The sequence below is a fragment of the Chiloscyllium plagiosum genome, chromosome 12 (assembly GCF_004010195.1).
Source record: "Chiloscyllium plagiosum isolate BGI_BamShark_2017 chromosome 12, ASM401019v2, whole genome shotgun sequence".
NCBI classification, from domain to species: Eukaryota; Metazoa; Chordata; class Chondrichthyes; order Orectolobiformes; family Hemiscylliidae; genus Chiloscyllium; species Chiloscyllium plagiosum.
The window spans coordinates 60014654-60029818 of NC_057721.1; the positions used below are offsets into that span (position 1 = coordinate 60014654).

At 41.6% G+C, this 15165-nt stretch overlaps 1 protein-coding gene across 3 annotated transcripts in view; it reads left to right on the plus strand.

Moving 5' to 3' along the window:
* The window catches only part of epha3 (eph receptor A3), a 244779-nt gene extending 230014 nt beyond the window's left edge, over window positions 1–14765 (plus strand). For all 3 annotated transcript variants that reach the window (XM_043701195.1, XM_043701197.1, XM_043701196.1), the window contains one exon: window positions 14310–14765. In XM_043701195.1, the coding sequence (XP_043557130.1) occupies window positions 14310–14415 (106 nt within the window). In that variant the 3' untranslated portion in view covers window positions 14416–14765. The remainder of the gene's footprint in view (window positions 1–14309) is intronic.
* Window positions 14766–15165: the final 400 nt, after the last annotated feature.

The following is a 15165-nucleotide window of genomic DNA, read 5'->3' on the forward strand; positions in this document are numbered from 1 at the left end:
GATTTCTGATCATTCAACAGATTCATTAAATGAGTGAGGCAGAATAAGGGTACACATGAAGAAGCATTTTGTGGTTGTTTGATGGTTAGAAAAATAGCAAATTGACTGTGGCCGTGATTTGGATGATCAGCAGTTTAGTCTGAATCAGAGCTCGGAGAGTGCTCCAATCAGGTCTGTGTTCCGTAAGACCATAAGATGTAGGAGCAGAGGTAGACCATTCATCCCATTGAGTCTGCTATCCATTCTATGAGATCACGGTTGATCTGATAATCCCTAACTCTCCTTGAACTTAAGGGAATGGAGATATAAGCCATACCAGAGGGAGTTGCCAGTGTAAGAAAGAATAATGATTTGTTATGGACTTGGACATAAAAGGTGGAGTTGGGTTGAACAGAAAAATCAAGGTGAAACAATGATCAAAGGCTAGATGTGGTTGTGATTTTGAAAGTGCAATTGTTAGTAATTTGGGAGGTTGTTTTGTTTTCCAGTGGCTGTTGTGGAAAGAAGTAAAGTTGGGGATATGGAAAGGAGACCTGGCAAACAATGATAATAGAAGTAGATGGTCTTATCTGTGAATGATATGATGGGTCTAGCAAGACAATCTAAAAAAGCAAAGTCATGGGGGTGACTGTGAATATGGGTAGGGGATATTCAATTGAGGAAGAGATGCAGTCGGATAAGAAGCAGTGAACTCAGAGGAGGGAGAGCCTGATGAATTGAGATGCAATTTGAAGATCGCAGAGGTTGAAAAGTTATGCAGTGCTGAGGCTGAGGAAGGAAAGCAGTGAAGATGCCTCAATTCAAAATAATTATTGTACATGGGAGAGTGATTGAGAATAGTTATTGATTGAGACATGGGATGAGTCAAATGTTATGAGGTTGAAGCAGAAACGTGCAGTTCAGGTCAGATCATGATGTCATTGAATGAGCTGAAAGACCTACCTCGGATCTGATCGTCTGACATGAGGAAGGGAATTGTTTAGATGCTCAAGGATGTTTCCAGAGGAGAAGGTGACCAGATCAAGGTGGGACTTGGTGCTCAGTGTCACACTTCCACCAAGATGATCTTGACAAGGCAAGTAATGAAAGATGTAGCCAGGGTGCAAAAAGTTTATTAAAGGGAAAGATGTTATCATCCATCATCCAAGAATGTGTTAATGCCGTAATGTTTATGCAGTTATCCACAATAAGTTCATGGATGGCATTGAGTTCACAGGCATTTTGGAGAGTGATGTATAGAGGGTTGCTGAGAGCTAATCTGCTGGCAGAGTCCATAGGGTCAGTCGTGAGATGGATGAGTGAGACAGGAAGGAAAGGGATTAGCAAGATTACTGCACAGAGGGCTCACTGAGTGAAAAGGTAGATGAGGGTGTGGGAGGGGACAGTTGAGAATGTGCCAGTGCCGAGGTTCCTTCCTGAAGATGACAAAACAGGCAAAGAGGGAAGCTGTAGGCCTATCTAAAGAAGAATTGAGCCTGGAATGATGACAAGAGAGCAGAAAGAGTGCAATGTACTGTGGGGTTGGGGAAAGAGTGCAGTGTACTGAAAGGTTGGGGAAAGGAATTGGGAGAACAGTGTGACTAACAACAGAATAAATGAAAACAGATAATAGAATTGTGTTCAGGAAGAATAGAACAAAAAAGGCTCTTTAAAAGAAAGAGGAAAAGTGAAAACAGGTTGAAAAACTACAGTTCATAAACAAAACTAGATGGGAGATAACAGGTGACCAAGGTTATAGTTAGAGATCTCAATGTAAGGTGATTATAGTACAGGGTGATGGAGTCATCATGAAGCATTGACAGGCTACATTCAAAGCAAGATGGAATAAGCAATGTCCAGAGAGACTTATTGAGGACACGCTGACAGGTGTCCCTGAGAAATGAGGATGCAGGAGGTGGACAGAGTCCATTGCAGGATGGAAAATTGATGGTAATGCTGCAGGACACCATAAAATCTTGAGACAAGTTGTGGGGTTTCATTGACCCAGGTGAGAAATTTTCGGATCAGGAACAAACTGAAGCTGAAAAGTAAAAGATAACTGTGGTCTTAACAGTCTCAGCAGGAGAATCAATTCCCTCAGTCACAGAGAGAATGAAAACTGATCAAAGTTTACCAAATATCACAAAACGAAACATCAGTTCAGGATCAGAAGTTGGATTTAAGTGTAGTCTGGAGCAATAATATCACCTTGATGTTGAGAAAAAAACTGGCAATTTGGTGCAAGTTTGAAAGAAGTTTTAAATGTTGCTGAATCTTTCCAGAGCTCTCAGTTGAAAGAGGAGCAGCTGATTATAGAAGGAAACAGAATCTTACAGTGCAGCTATTCTCACATGCAATTAAATAGATAAAGTCAAAATGTGTTTCACAACTTTTGCTTCATATGCCAATGGGCTGAGAAGTGGCAGATGGAGTTTAATTCAGATAAATGTGGGGTGCTGCATTTTGGGAAAACAAATCTTAGCAGGACTTATACACTTAACGGTAAGGTCCTAGGGAGTGTTGCTGAACAAAGAGACCTTGGAGTGCAGGTTCATAGCTCCTTGAAAGTGGAGTTGCAGGTAGATAGGACAGTGAAGAAGGTATGCTCTTTTATTGGTCAGAGTATTGAGTACAGGAGTTGGGAGGTCATGTTGCAGCTGTACAGGACATTGGTTAGGCCACTGTTGGAATATTGCGTGCAATTCTGGTCTCCTTCCTATTGGAAAGATGTTGTGAAACTTGAAAGGGTTCAGAAAAGATTTACAAGGATGTTGCCGGGATTGAAGGATTTGAGCTATAGGGAGAGGCTGAACAGGCTGGGCTGTTTTCGCTGCAGCGTCAGAGGCTGAGTGGCAGCCTTATAGAGGTTTACAAAATCATGAGGGGCATGGATAAGATAAATAGACAAAGTCTTTTCCTTCGGTTGGGGGAGTCCAGAACTAGCGGGCAATGGTTTAGGGGGAGAGGGGAAACATAGAAAAGAGGCCTAAGGGGCAATCTTTTCAGACAGGTACGTGTATGGAATGAGCTGCCAGAGGAAGTGGTGGAGTCTAGTACAATTGCAACATTTAAAAGGCATTTAGATGGGTATATGAATAGGAAGGGTTTGGAGGGATATGGGCCGGGTGCTGGCAGGTGGGACTCGATTGGTATGGGATATCTGGTAGGGATGGATGGATTGGACCAAAGAGTCTGTTTCATGCTGTACATCTCTATGACTCTATACCCCAAAGTACTTGACAACCTGTGAACTACGCTTGATGTTTAGCCACTGTTATTTTGTAAGGCTGTAAAGGCACACAGAATCTTGTGCTGCTTTTACTGTTTCTTCATTAATACAATCAGAGGGCAGCAGCACACATGCACAAAGGTATTAAAATGATGTCATGGTTTATACATCAGCTAGTTTGTGATATTGGGCACAAGGGCCATGAAACTCTGAACAAAACAGCTCGAAGTGCACAATTAAAGCACCAAGTCCTGTGAAAAAATGTCAACTAATTGAACAGTACATTCCAATGAGAAATGTAAACTATAATAGAAAAAACAGCATTCTTCACTGAGTGTAAAGCTCCCTGTTTAAAAAAGGTACAAACCATTTACAAAAAAAGGTTGATTATTTGAATGCACAAATTTGGCTAAATGGCTATGATTTACTTGCCATGGCTACAGAGTGACCAAGACTGAGAACTAAATAGGCAAGAATATTCAACATTGAGTAGTGATAGCTGGAAGGAAAAGGAGGTGGGATAGCACCATTCAGAAGAAACATGATTAGTACATTAGTAAGAGAAGATCTTAGAATAAAGGAACAAGATGCAGAATCTTGATCAGTAAAGGGATGGAAGGGGTCATCAACAGTGCTATCAAGCAGCACCTGATCATCAATAACCTGCTCAGTGATGCCCAGTTTGGGTCCAGATTAGAGTGATGCTGGAAAAGCACAGCAGGTCAGGCAGCATCTGAAGGAAAATCGACGTTTCAGGCAAAAGCCCTTCATCAGGAATGAAGGCAGGGAGCCTCTGGGGTGGAGTGATAAATGGGAGGGGGAGTGGGGCTGGGGAGGAGGTAGCCAAGAGTACAATAGATGGATGGAGGTGAGGGTGGAGCGGATAGGTGGGAAGGAAGATTGGTAGGTAGGACAGGTCATGAGGCAGGGCAGAGGGGATGACCTGGGGGTTGCCGTGAGAGAGAGACTCACTGAGATTCTTGTAGAGAGAGGAGGAGAACCTCTTCAAGGTAGGCATCCTTGCAAGAATCCTGTCAGGGTCACTCAGCTCCTGACCCCATTACAGCCTTGGTTCTAACATGGACAAAAGAGCTGAATTCCAGAGGCGAGGTGAGAGTGACAGCCTAAGGCATCAAGGATACATTTGACTGAGTGTGGCATCAAGGATGCAAAACTGGAATCAATGGGTATCAGGGACAAACTCTCCACTGGTTGGGTTCATACATGGCACATAGGAAAATGTTTGTGGTTATAGGAAGTCAGTCATCTCAGCTTCAGACCACCTCTGCAGGAGTCCCTCTGGGTAGTGGCCTGGGCCCAACCATCTTCAGCTGCTTCATCAATGATTTCCCTTCCATCATAACGTCATAAGCGGGGATGTTTGCTGATGATTCCACAATGTTCAGCACCATTCATGACTCTTCAGATACTGAAGCAGTCCATGTTCAAATGCAACAAGACTGGACATATCCAGACTTGGGCTGATGTATGGCAAGTAATGTTTGCACCACACAAATGCCAGACTATTACCATCACCAATAAGAGACAATCTACCCAGCACTCATTGACATTCAGTGGTGTCACCATCACTGAAATCCCCACCATCAACATCCTGGGTGTTATCATTGACCAGAAACTCAACTGGACCTGCCACTTAAACACAGTGGCTACAAGAGCAGGTCAGAGGCTTGGAATATTATGGCGTGTAACTCACCTCCTGACTCCTCAAAGCATGTCCATCATCTACAAGACACAAGTCAGGAGTGCAATGGAATACTCCTCACTTGTCTGGAATGGTGCGGTTTCAATAGAAGCGTGATACCATTCAGGACAAAGCAGCCCACTTGTTTGACATTACATTCAGATGCATCCACCCTGTCCACCAGCGACCCACATTTGCAGCAATGTGTACCATTTACAAGATGCACTGCAGAAATCCATCCAAGATCTTCAGATAGCATTGTCCAATCAAGTGACCACTTCCGTCTAAAAGGGCAAGGGCAGAAGATACATGGGAACACCACCACCTGCAAGTTTCCTTCCAAACCACTCACCATCCTGACATGAAAATACATCTTCGTTCTTTCACTGCCGCTGAGTCAAAATCCTGAAATTCCCTCCGTAATGTCATTGTGGGTCAACACACAGTGGGTGGATTGCAGTGGCTCAAGACAGTAGCTCACCACAACCTCCTCGAGGGCAACTAGGGACAGACAATAAATCCTAGCCAGCCAGTGATGTCCACATCCTACAAATGGCTATTTAAAAAGAAAATCAATTTGTATGTGGCCAAAGAGACAGCAAAGGGCAGCAGACATTGATGGAATTATTTGTAGGTAACCAAATTGTAGTGGTAATGTTGTACATGGTATAATTCAGGAACTAGAGATACATGTCATGTTAGTATTATAGTAGTCATGGGAGACTTTACATAAGCTGGATTAACCAAATCAGCACTGATCTTGTGAAGGATGAATTTCTTGATTGTATCCCAGATGGGTTTCTGGAACAGTACATTAAGAAGCTAACTGGTCATCAAGCAATTTTGGATTTAGTGCTGAGTAATAAGAAAGAGATAATTAATAACATTACTGTGAAGGGGGTTTTGGAAAACAGTGATTGTGATATGATAAAAATCTCTCATTGCGTTTGAATAAAATATAATTCATGCTGAAACTAGGGTTTTAAAACTTAGGAAAGGAAGTTTATAAAGTATCAGGGGCAGGTGAACTATAGTTGATTGGAAAATACAATAGAAAATTTGATGATAGACAGTTAATGACTAGTATATGAAGATACACCTCTTGGTCCACAGCAGATTACACATTCCTCTAGTCACAAACACTTAAAGAAAAATGAACTTTGGTTAGCAAAACAAGTTAAAACAAAAGAAGTGCCACAAAGGAATGCCAGAAAAAATTGGTAAATCTGAGAACTCAGAGCAATTTAGAACCTAGCAAAGGAGGACCAAGGAACTGATTAAGAAAGAGAAAAAGAGCATGAACGCAAACTAGTGCAGAACATAAAACGAGAATCTATAAGCTTCATTAGGTACATGAATAGGAAAGGATTAGCTAGGTCAAGTCTGGGACCATTACAGGTAGGAAACAAGAGATTTTTTTGTTGTGAACCGGGTCGTGGTGGAGAAACTAAACAGTTAGTTTGTGTCTGGCTTCACAGTCCTTTAAAATTTTAAGATGTGAATTTCCCAGAAATTCTAAACAGAGAAAGGACTTGAAAAATTGAAGAACTGAACAAAATTGGTATCTATAAAGAAGTAGTATTTGAAAGGTTAATAGGATTAAGGGTTAATAAATGCCCCAGATCAGATGAGTTTCATCTCAACTGTTCAATGGTGGTCACCTTCCAAAATTCTTAATCTCTAGAAAGGTTTCTGCAGACTGGTATGTAGTAAATATAATCCTACTATTTACTAAGGGAGAAAGAGGGTGATGGGAGAAGTTACAGACCTGTTAAAAGACCCCACCACCAGGGATATATTTCCCTCCCCACCCCTTTCCGCCTTCTGCAAAGACCGTTCCCTTGGTGACTACCTGGTCATGTCCACGCCTCCCTTCAACTCACTCTCCCATCTTGGCACCTTCCCCTGCCACCACAGGAACTGTAAAACCTGCGCCCACACCTCCTCCCTCACCCCCATCCAAGGCCCTAAAGGAGCCTTCCACATCCATCAAAGTTTTACCTGCACATCACTAATATCATTTATTGTATCTGTTGCTCCCGATGCGGTCTCCACTACATTGGGGAGACTGGGCGCCTCCTAACAGAGCGTTTTAGGGAACATCTCCGAGACACCCGCACCAATCAACCAAATCGCCCAGTGGCTCAACATTTCAACTCCCCCTCCCACTCTGCTTCCAGCCCGCACTGTCCCCTTGACTTGTCCGGACTTGTCCGACCTGCCTAGTTCCTTTTCCACCTATCCACTCCACTCTCTTCTCCCTGACCTATCACCTTCATCTCCTCCCCCACTCACCTATTGTACTCTGTACTACTTTCTCCCCACACCCACCCTCCTCTAGCTTATCTCTCCACGCTTCAGGCTCTCTGCCTTTATTCCTGATGAAGGGCTTTTGCCCAAAACGTCGATTTTGCTGCTCGCCGGATGCTGCCTGAATTGCTGTGCTCTTCCAGCACCACTGATCCAGAAAACTGTTAGAGTCTATTATAAAAACTGTGATAACTGGACATTTGGAACAATATGGTAAAATTGCACAGAGTCAACACAAATATTGGAAAGGGAAATCATATTTGATAAACTTGTTGGAATTTTTAGGGATATTGTTTAAAACAAGGAAAACCAGTAGATGTACTGTATTTGAAATTTCAGTCTTTGTGCTTTCTGATGTCATCGCATTCTTTTTGAGTCTTTAATATTCTTATCATTTTTTAAAAGGACTGCTCTTCCTTTTCATCACAACCTTCCAATAAAGATCAACTTAATTTGAGCAAAAAGCCTATAATTCTATTCTTTAAAGAAAAACTTTCAAAGATGTTGTTCTTTATTGTAGCATTTGGTTAGTCCAATTCGGTCCATTTTGAGGGCTGAGCCTTAAAATGGTAGAACTAGTGACTTGTGGAGGAACATTGAGTGCCCCTAACCAGTTGTTTGCTCCTAATTCCTAGCATGGAGGCACAGGATCACTTGTGGAGCCTGTGATAACACTGGGCTACCTCCAGCCCCAGAGAGATAAATTGAGACTTGCCTTGTGGCCTGCTCCTCTAATGGATTGTAGACTATGTGAACAGAGTGGCTGCATCCAACTGAGCTCTGCAGTGGCAATTAGGGCCTTGGGAATATTATAGGACCATCATTAACATCTTTAAAGGGGACTACTGTCTGATTAAGTAAGCATTCTAACTACCCAGTGAGGTGCGCCCTTAATAATATAACATGGGCCTCACCATCAGTAGGAATGGATCAATGGATTGTAGCCAACCATTTGGAAAGGGGTAGTACTCCTTCCCTGCTGGCCAGAGGCCTCAACATCTCCTTCACTGAATGAGATGTAGGCACTGTTCCCAAAGCATTTCCCTCAAAGGTGCTATCAACAGATCTGACCTCACTGCAACTTTGGTTCAAATGTAGACAAAAGAGTTAAACTTAAGTGATGCATGGTCCTTGTATGAAATGAGCTGCTACAGGAAGTAGTGGAGGCTGGTACAATTACAACATTTAAAAGGCATCAGGATGGATATATGAATAGGAAGGATTTAGAGGGATATGGACCAAGTGTTTGCAAATGGGACTAGATTAATGTAGGATATCTGGTGCGTGGATGAGTTGGACCGAAGTGTCTGTTTCTGTGCTGTACATCTCTATTGACTCTGTGAGGTGAGAGTGACTGCCCTTGACACGAAGGTAGCATTTGACCGAGTATGGCTCAAGAAGCCCTGGGCAACTTGTAGTCAGTGGGAATCTGGAGAAAAGATTAATTGGAGCCATATCCAACACAAAGAAAGATGGTTGGATTATTGGAAGAGAGACTCTCAGGCTCAGAGCATTGCTGCAGGAATTCCTCAGGGTAGTGCCCTAAACCCATCATAAGGGCAGATTAGATTAAATTCCCTACAGTGTGGAAACAGGCCCTTCGCCCAACAAGTCCACACCAACCCTCTGAAGAGTAACCCACTCAGACCAATTCCTTTCTGACTGTGCACCTAACACTACGGACAATTTAGCATGGCCAACTCACCTGACCTGCACGTCTTTGGATTGTGGGAGGAAACCCACACAGACACGGGAAGAATGTACAAATTCCACACAGACAGCCGCCTGAGGTTGGAATTGAACCTGGGACCCTGGCACTGTGAAGCAGCAGTGCTAACCACTGAGCCACCGTGCCACCCTTGCACAATTTTCAGCATCACTTGTGACTGCTAAGATGACTGAATCAGTATTTGCCAATATGCAGCATGACCTGGACAACATCCGGGTTTGGACTGATGCGTAGCAAGTAATATTTGTGCCATATAAATACCAAACACTGACCATTTCCAAAAAGAGAGAATCGAGCTATCTACCCTTTACATTCAAGTCCCTGTCATTGCTGCATCCCTCACTATCTATTCCCTGTAGCTTATTCTTGGCCAGAGACTGAACTCAGATAGCAATAAAGACAATAATGCAATCATCTAGGCTTTCCATTCAAATCCAACATGCATGATTCCTGCCCAGAGTTAAAAATCAGAACTGTGGAATTGAAAAGTTAGGAATTCTCACCCTACTTTTTAATAGTTGTATTCAGAAAGGTTCCGATCTGAAACATCCACTCCCCTTCTCCTCAGATGCTGTCTGACCTGCTGTTCTTTTTCCAGCTCTATTCTTTATCCAGTCTGACTCTTGAGCATCTGAAGTTCTCACTATTTCCAAGTTCATGAACATATAAGGTTGTTTGGCTGAGATCTAATGCCAACAGGGAGGTTTAACTACTCTCGGCTGACATTTGGTGCAAGCTGAAGACCCTTATTAAATTGTTAAAGAAATGAATATTAGTATTTTAAAAACACCACTGCAGGTCAAACCACTACATGGATCCTTTCAGCCGCATGAAAGTGGATTGTTTCCCAGTATTTTATCATAGCACTGTTGCTGGAGATCAGAGTCGAGAGTGTGGTGCTGGAAAAGCACAGCAGGTCAAGCAACATCCGAGGAGCAGGAGAATCAACGTTTTGGACAAGAGCCTTTCATCAGGAAACGTTGATTCTCCTGCTCCTCGGATGCTGCTTGATCTGCTGTGCTTTTCCAGCACAGTACAGGCCCTTTGATTCTCGATGTTGTGCCACCCTTCTATCCTACTCTAAGATCAGACTAACCGACATACCCTTCATTGTACTAACTTCCATGAGTGACTTAAATGTCTTTAGTGTATCTGACTCTATTATCACTGCTGGCAATGCATTCCATGCACCCACCACTCTCTGAGTAAATAACCTATGTCTGACATCTCCTCTAAACCTTCCTCCAATTACCATGTTTTAACCATGGAAAAAAGTCTGTGGCTATCCATTCTACCTATGCTTCTCAACATCTTGTACACATATAGAATCAAAAAGAATTTATTTTAATTCACGTGTGCACAACAACCAATTTAAATATATATTAGGCTTCGGTGTTTTTACTGAATGAGGATCTCATGGAGTCACAGAGTCATACAGCTTTTTAGATTACTGAAGGATAGTTCATCAACTTCGTAAATTCAAGATTTCATTCCCATTTTGATGCTTTTGAAAATGTTTTCTGAAGATGGGTTAATGCAGAAACTCATGTAAAGGGGTTATTGAGTATATGTTAGGTGGCAGTCCAACAGGTTTAATTGAAAGCACACTAGCTTTCGGAGCGACAATCACCTGATGAAGGAGCGTCGCTCCGAAAGCTAGTGTGCTTCCAATTAAACCTGTTGGACTATAACCTGGCGTTGTTTGATTTTTAACTTTGTACACCCCAGTCCAACACCGGCATCTCCAAATCATGTTAGGTGACAACTGTGTTAATGGGAACTGGTACACTTATGTACTGAGATGTTGCCCTATTCTATGTCGAAGAAAATTAAATAGAATTAGACAAGCATTAAATATTCACCGATTGAATCACTTTTATTTTGTAAGAATGAAAACTGTCATTTTTCTTGTTTAGTGTTGGATTTGTTTGAATAGGGAAGTAGTACATTTGCTTCTAGACTGTCGTCCAGTAAGTAATAGTAAGAGTTTTCCTAGGGGCATACAAAAATGTTTGAAAGCTGGACATGAAATCTTCATTTTCAAATAGAAAAACACTGCCAATCAATCTTTCTTCATGGTAAAATTCTGAACACCAAGCAATTTAACGGATGATTCCATAAAGAGAACAAAAAGGGTCCTGACCAAGCATGTTCAAAACAGGAAATGCCTGCTACTGTATCTAACAACTTCTGACTGAAGGCTAGCAGCTCAGAAAAATAGTCCTGGGAGCTTACTGCAGTGCCAAATGTTCCCCTCAGCAAGAATAAATACTGCTGTTGGAAATTAAGAATTATAACCAGAGATGGAAATCGGAAACTTGTCTCTTTGAGCCAAGAATGAGTAGTTTGATTTTTGTCCCTGTCTATAACCAGGGAACAACAGGCTCATATCAACTGCTCCAAGCTGCAGTATATTAAAAGGAAGCAGTGCTTTCCAATCTGGCTAAAACTGCAGAGCTTGTTTTCAGTTTTTAAAAAAATATCCAATTACAGTATTAGTAAAACAGAAACAACAGTGTACAAAGAGCTCAGCTTCAAAAAGAACATCAGTATTTCACCCACAGGACATTAGCCGTCCAATTGCCTTTCTGAGTGAAATTACCACATTGTGCCAATTGTGAGACTTTGTGGCTTTGAGATGGGCCAAGCTCAGTCCAACCAGGTCCCTTACAGCCAGTAGACTTTTATGTCATCCCTCTGAGAACCTGAGATGAAAGTTCCCTGTCTGATCCATTCTAACAACTAGCATCCCCTCCTTTTTCATCTTATAACATTGGATACTTCATTTGAAACACTGTCTGATATTGGATGAAGGTGGTTTATTTCTTGACAGCTGCTTTAACTACTCCTGTGATCTGTTTGCTTTAATCTGCTAAATCCTATCAGTAACTATCACAGAACCATTCAATTAGAAATCATTAATCACATTTCAAAGATGTCTGAAACTGACTTATTTAACTGGGCGTTCAGAGATTTGTTCCATTGGCTCAGGATGGATATATATCTTAATGTGGTCCCGAATCATACAGGCAATAATCCCTCCAGCTGGAATGCTACTCTCCTTTTGAGTTACTTGACTTCAGTCGGAGGTAGAGACACTCACTCAGTATCATTGAACTAGGCCAAGAGACCTGCTCTGCTTGCTATCCATTGGTTTCTCTTGAAATGGCAATATGAGTACTTAGTAAGAGCAAAATCAAACTCCGCTACCCTGGCACCTCAAAACTGAAAATGATAAGGATAAATATATGCACTCCCATGTAGCCACAGTATCTTCATTTTCTACCATGTATCAATGACAATAAAGGAAAAGATGTACTGGGGCTTAATTCTCCAAGACATCTAGCAGTTGATTGCAGCAGTAAAACAATCGCTGCTTCATAGATGCTTAAAGCTAAATGATGAACCAGCAGTCCAAGATGAAACAGTCTGAATCCTGTGGTTCTGTAAGACTCCAGCCATGATTTTCAAATGCAAATGGGGAATGTGCACATGGACATTCAGGAGGCAACTCCAAAAGCTCATCTTCTTCCTTTTGGAGATAGTTAATTAACTCTTCATAGGGCTAGGAATAGCAGGAATAGTCAATACAGTAAAAGCTTGGAAATTATTGCCACATTTTTCAGACATGTCATGTTGAGATCATGTACTAATTTGCATTCAACCAAAGTAAAATATTTGAATGTTTGTGACTCCACTGCTGTTGTGTTCTCCATGTCCCTTGATGTTTGACATTGGCTGCAATTTTACTGTCATCCCTGAGCCTGTTTCAGGTGAGGGGGACCATCTGCAAAATTCAATGGTTTGCATTCCCTCCACCCTGCTACATCAATCTGGCACCAAGTTTGAGAGTGGGCAAAGCGTCTTCTTTCCTACTCTCACCTCATTTGAGACCCTTGATTGGCCACTTAAGAGCTGCTTGCCCAGCCATAATTTTGTTGCCGGGGAATTCAAGGATGGGGAGGAATCCTGACAGATGATCCTGCTTGGGTGTCAGGTGGGAAATAGGGGAGGGTGGCTACCTCTATGACTGGTCTTGCTTTCCATATCTCCTAGAACCTCCCTGGTCCTGAAATCATGAACTCTTCGACTACCCCACCACCCATAAATCCCAACTCTACTTCTTCCCTCCACCACTGGGTTTCCCTTTTTGTCTTACTATTGACCCTACAACTACAGTACTAGTGGGACTGCTTATATTCCCAGCGGTGGTTGCTGCTCCTGGTAGTATGATTGGAACTACAGATTTGCTGGTCAATCAGATAGCCAGCAGCTGTCTGCCTTTCTGAGTGAGGGGTAGATTTCCTGCCTCCAGCAGGAATTAGCCCTCTTCAGAGCATTCCCTGACGGTAGTTATAAGTGTCACACCCACAAGATCATAAAACCATAAGATTTAGGAGCAGAATTGAGCCATTAGCCAATCAAGTCTCCTCCACAATTCAGACATGGCTAATGTGTTTCTTGGCCACATTTTCCCACCTTCTTGAACAACCCTTGATCCCCTTACTAATCAAAAATCTATCTACCTCTGTTTTGAATTCACTCAATGACTTGGCAATGAGTTCCATAGATTCACCATCTTCTTAGGTGAACAAATTTCTCCTCACTTCAGTTTTAAGGGTTGTCCCTTCACTCTGAGGCTGTATCCTCAGGTCCTGTTCTCTTCTACTCGTGGAAACATCTCCTGCATGTCTACGTTATCTAGGCCTCTCAGAATTCTGTTATCTCACCTGCGACTCCTCTGATAGTAGGGTGGGAAATCCTGCCTATTCTATTTTACCATGTATCACATGTGGATCAAAGTTATTGAGGGGAGTCCTGCATGTTTTTGCTGTTAGATTCTAGCATCGAAAAGTACAACCATTCCTCAAATGAGTCAAAATTAAAACTGAGATGCAAGAAAAAAAATCTTTGGTTTCAGATTTTACTTATCTGCTTTTCTATGTCAGTAGATGGCAGGCTGTGAACAGTACAATAGGGCAAATGTCTATGAAAAAGTCTGCTTCTCTGAGACTGAACTCAAACAGACACAAATCTACATCCTATTGGAAAACTCAGAACTCCTGGTTTTGTTGTGTTTGCCTCAAGAGTTTTAGTTGCAAATGATATGCTTGCCTGTCTCTGAAACTACATTGTCCCTTTCATGTTGATACAAATGTGACACCAAAGCCATAACACTATTTGCTTATAGTTGATTAATGAAGGCAAATTCTGTCTGAAATGGAATGAAGATATACAATGACAGACCTGCATCCTTTTTGTTTATACTGTGGATTTAGAAGTACTGAAAAATAAAGGGAACAAAGCGGGTTTTGTTTAAAAACAAAAGAAAATGTAACTGTTGTTATCCTCTTTTGCAGTGACATAATGAAGCTGGGAGTTACTCTTTCTGGTCCTCAGAAAAAGATAGTGAGCAGTATTAAGCAACTGGAAACACACACCAAGAACAGTCCGGTTGCAGTGTAAACTACAAGACAAGTCTTTGTGCATCAAGGGATGTAACCAATGATGATGAACTGACGTAGTACGGGAACCTGTATTAATACAATGAAGGTCACATAGGAATGAGAAACAATTTGGTCAGTTGATGTGGCACATGAAAGACTTTCAAACTCTATAAGTGTAAATGCCTTAAAAAGAAGGAATGATGGCTCTGTTTTCTACCTTTTTTATATATTTAAAAAAAGGTGGTATGTTTAAGTATTATTTATGGTGGTAAAACAATGAAAATCTCAAAACCTTTTGGCGGCTGGCAGCAGAAGAAAATCTGGTTAAAATCTGTCACAGGGAAGAAAGGAATTTCTTTTTTGTTTTTTTTAAAATACAAAAAATTATAGTTAGAAAGATAAATGATGTTTTGGACAGTGGTAAGCCAATCTATGAGTTAGAAGCAGCAGAAGTGATGCAAGCTTGAGTGTGGCTTTCAGTTTTTAAACTGATTAAATTATTTCCTAAAACAAACCCGATACAATTTGGCACTAGATAACTCGCGGTGAATGGAAAGTTTAATGACTATCTTATGGCATTATGTCTTAAACAATTTATAGACCATATTTTAGACTTTGCTGTCAGAGTGAAGACCCCTCCCAACTTTTCCTATTGTTCTGCCATGTTGAAGTGTGCACAGATTATCATTAAACATTAGCCTATACAAGGTATCCCAATTTCACATATTCAAATGTTGATTCATTTTTCAAAAATGATGTTTCCCCCACA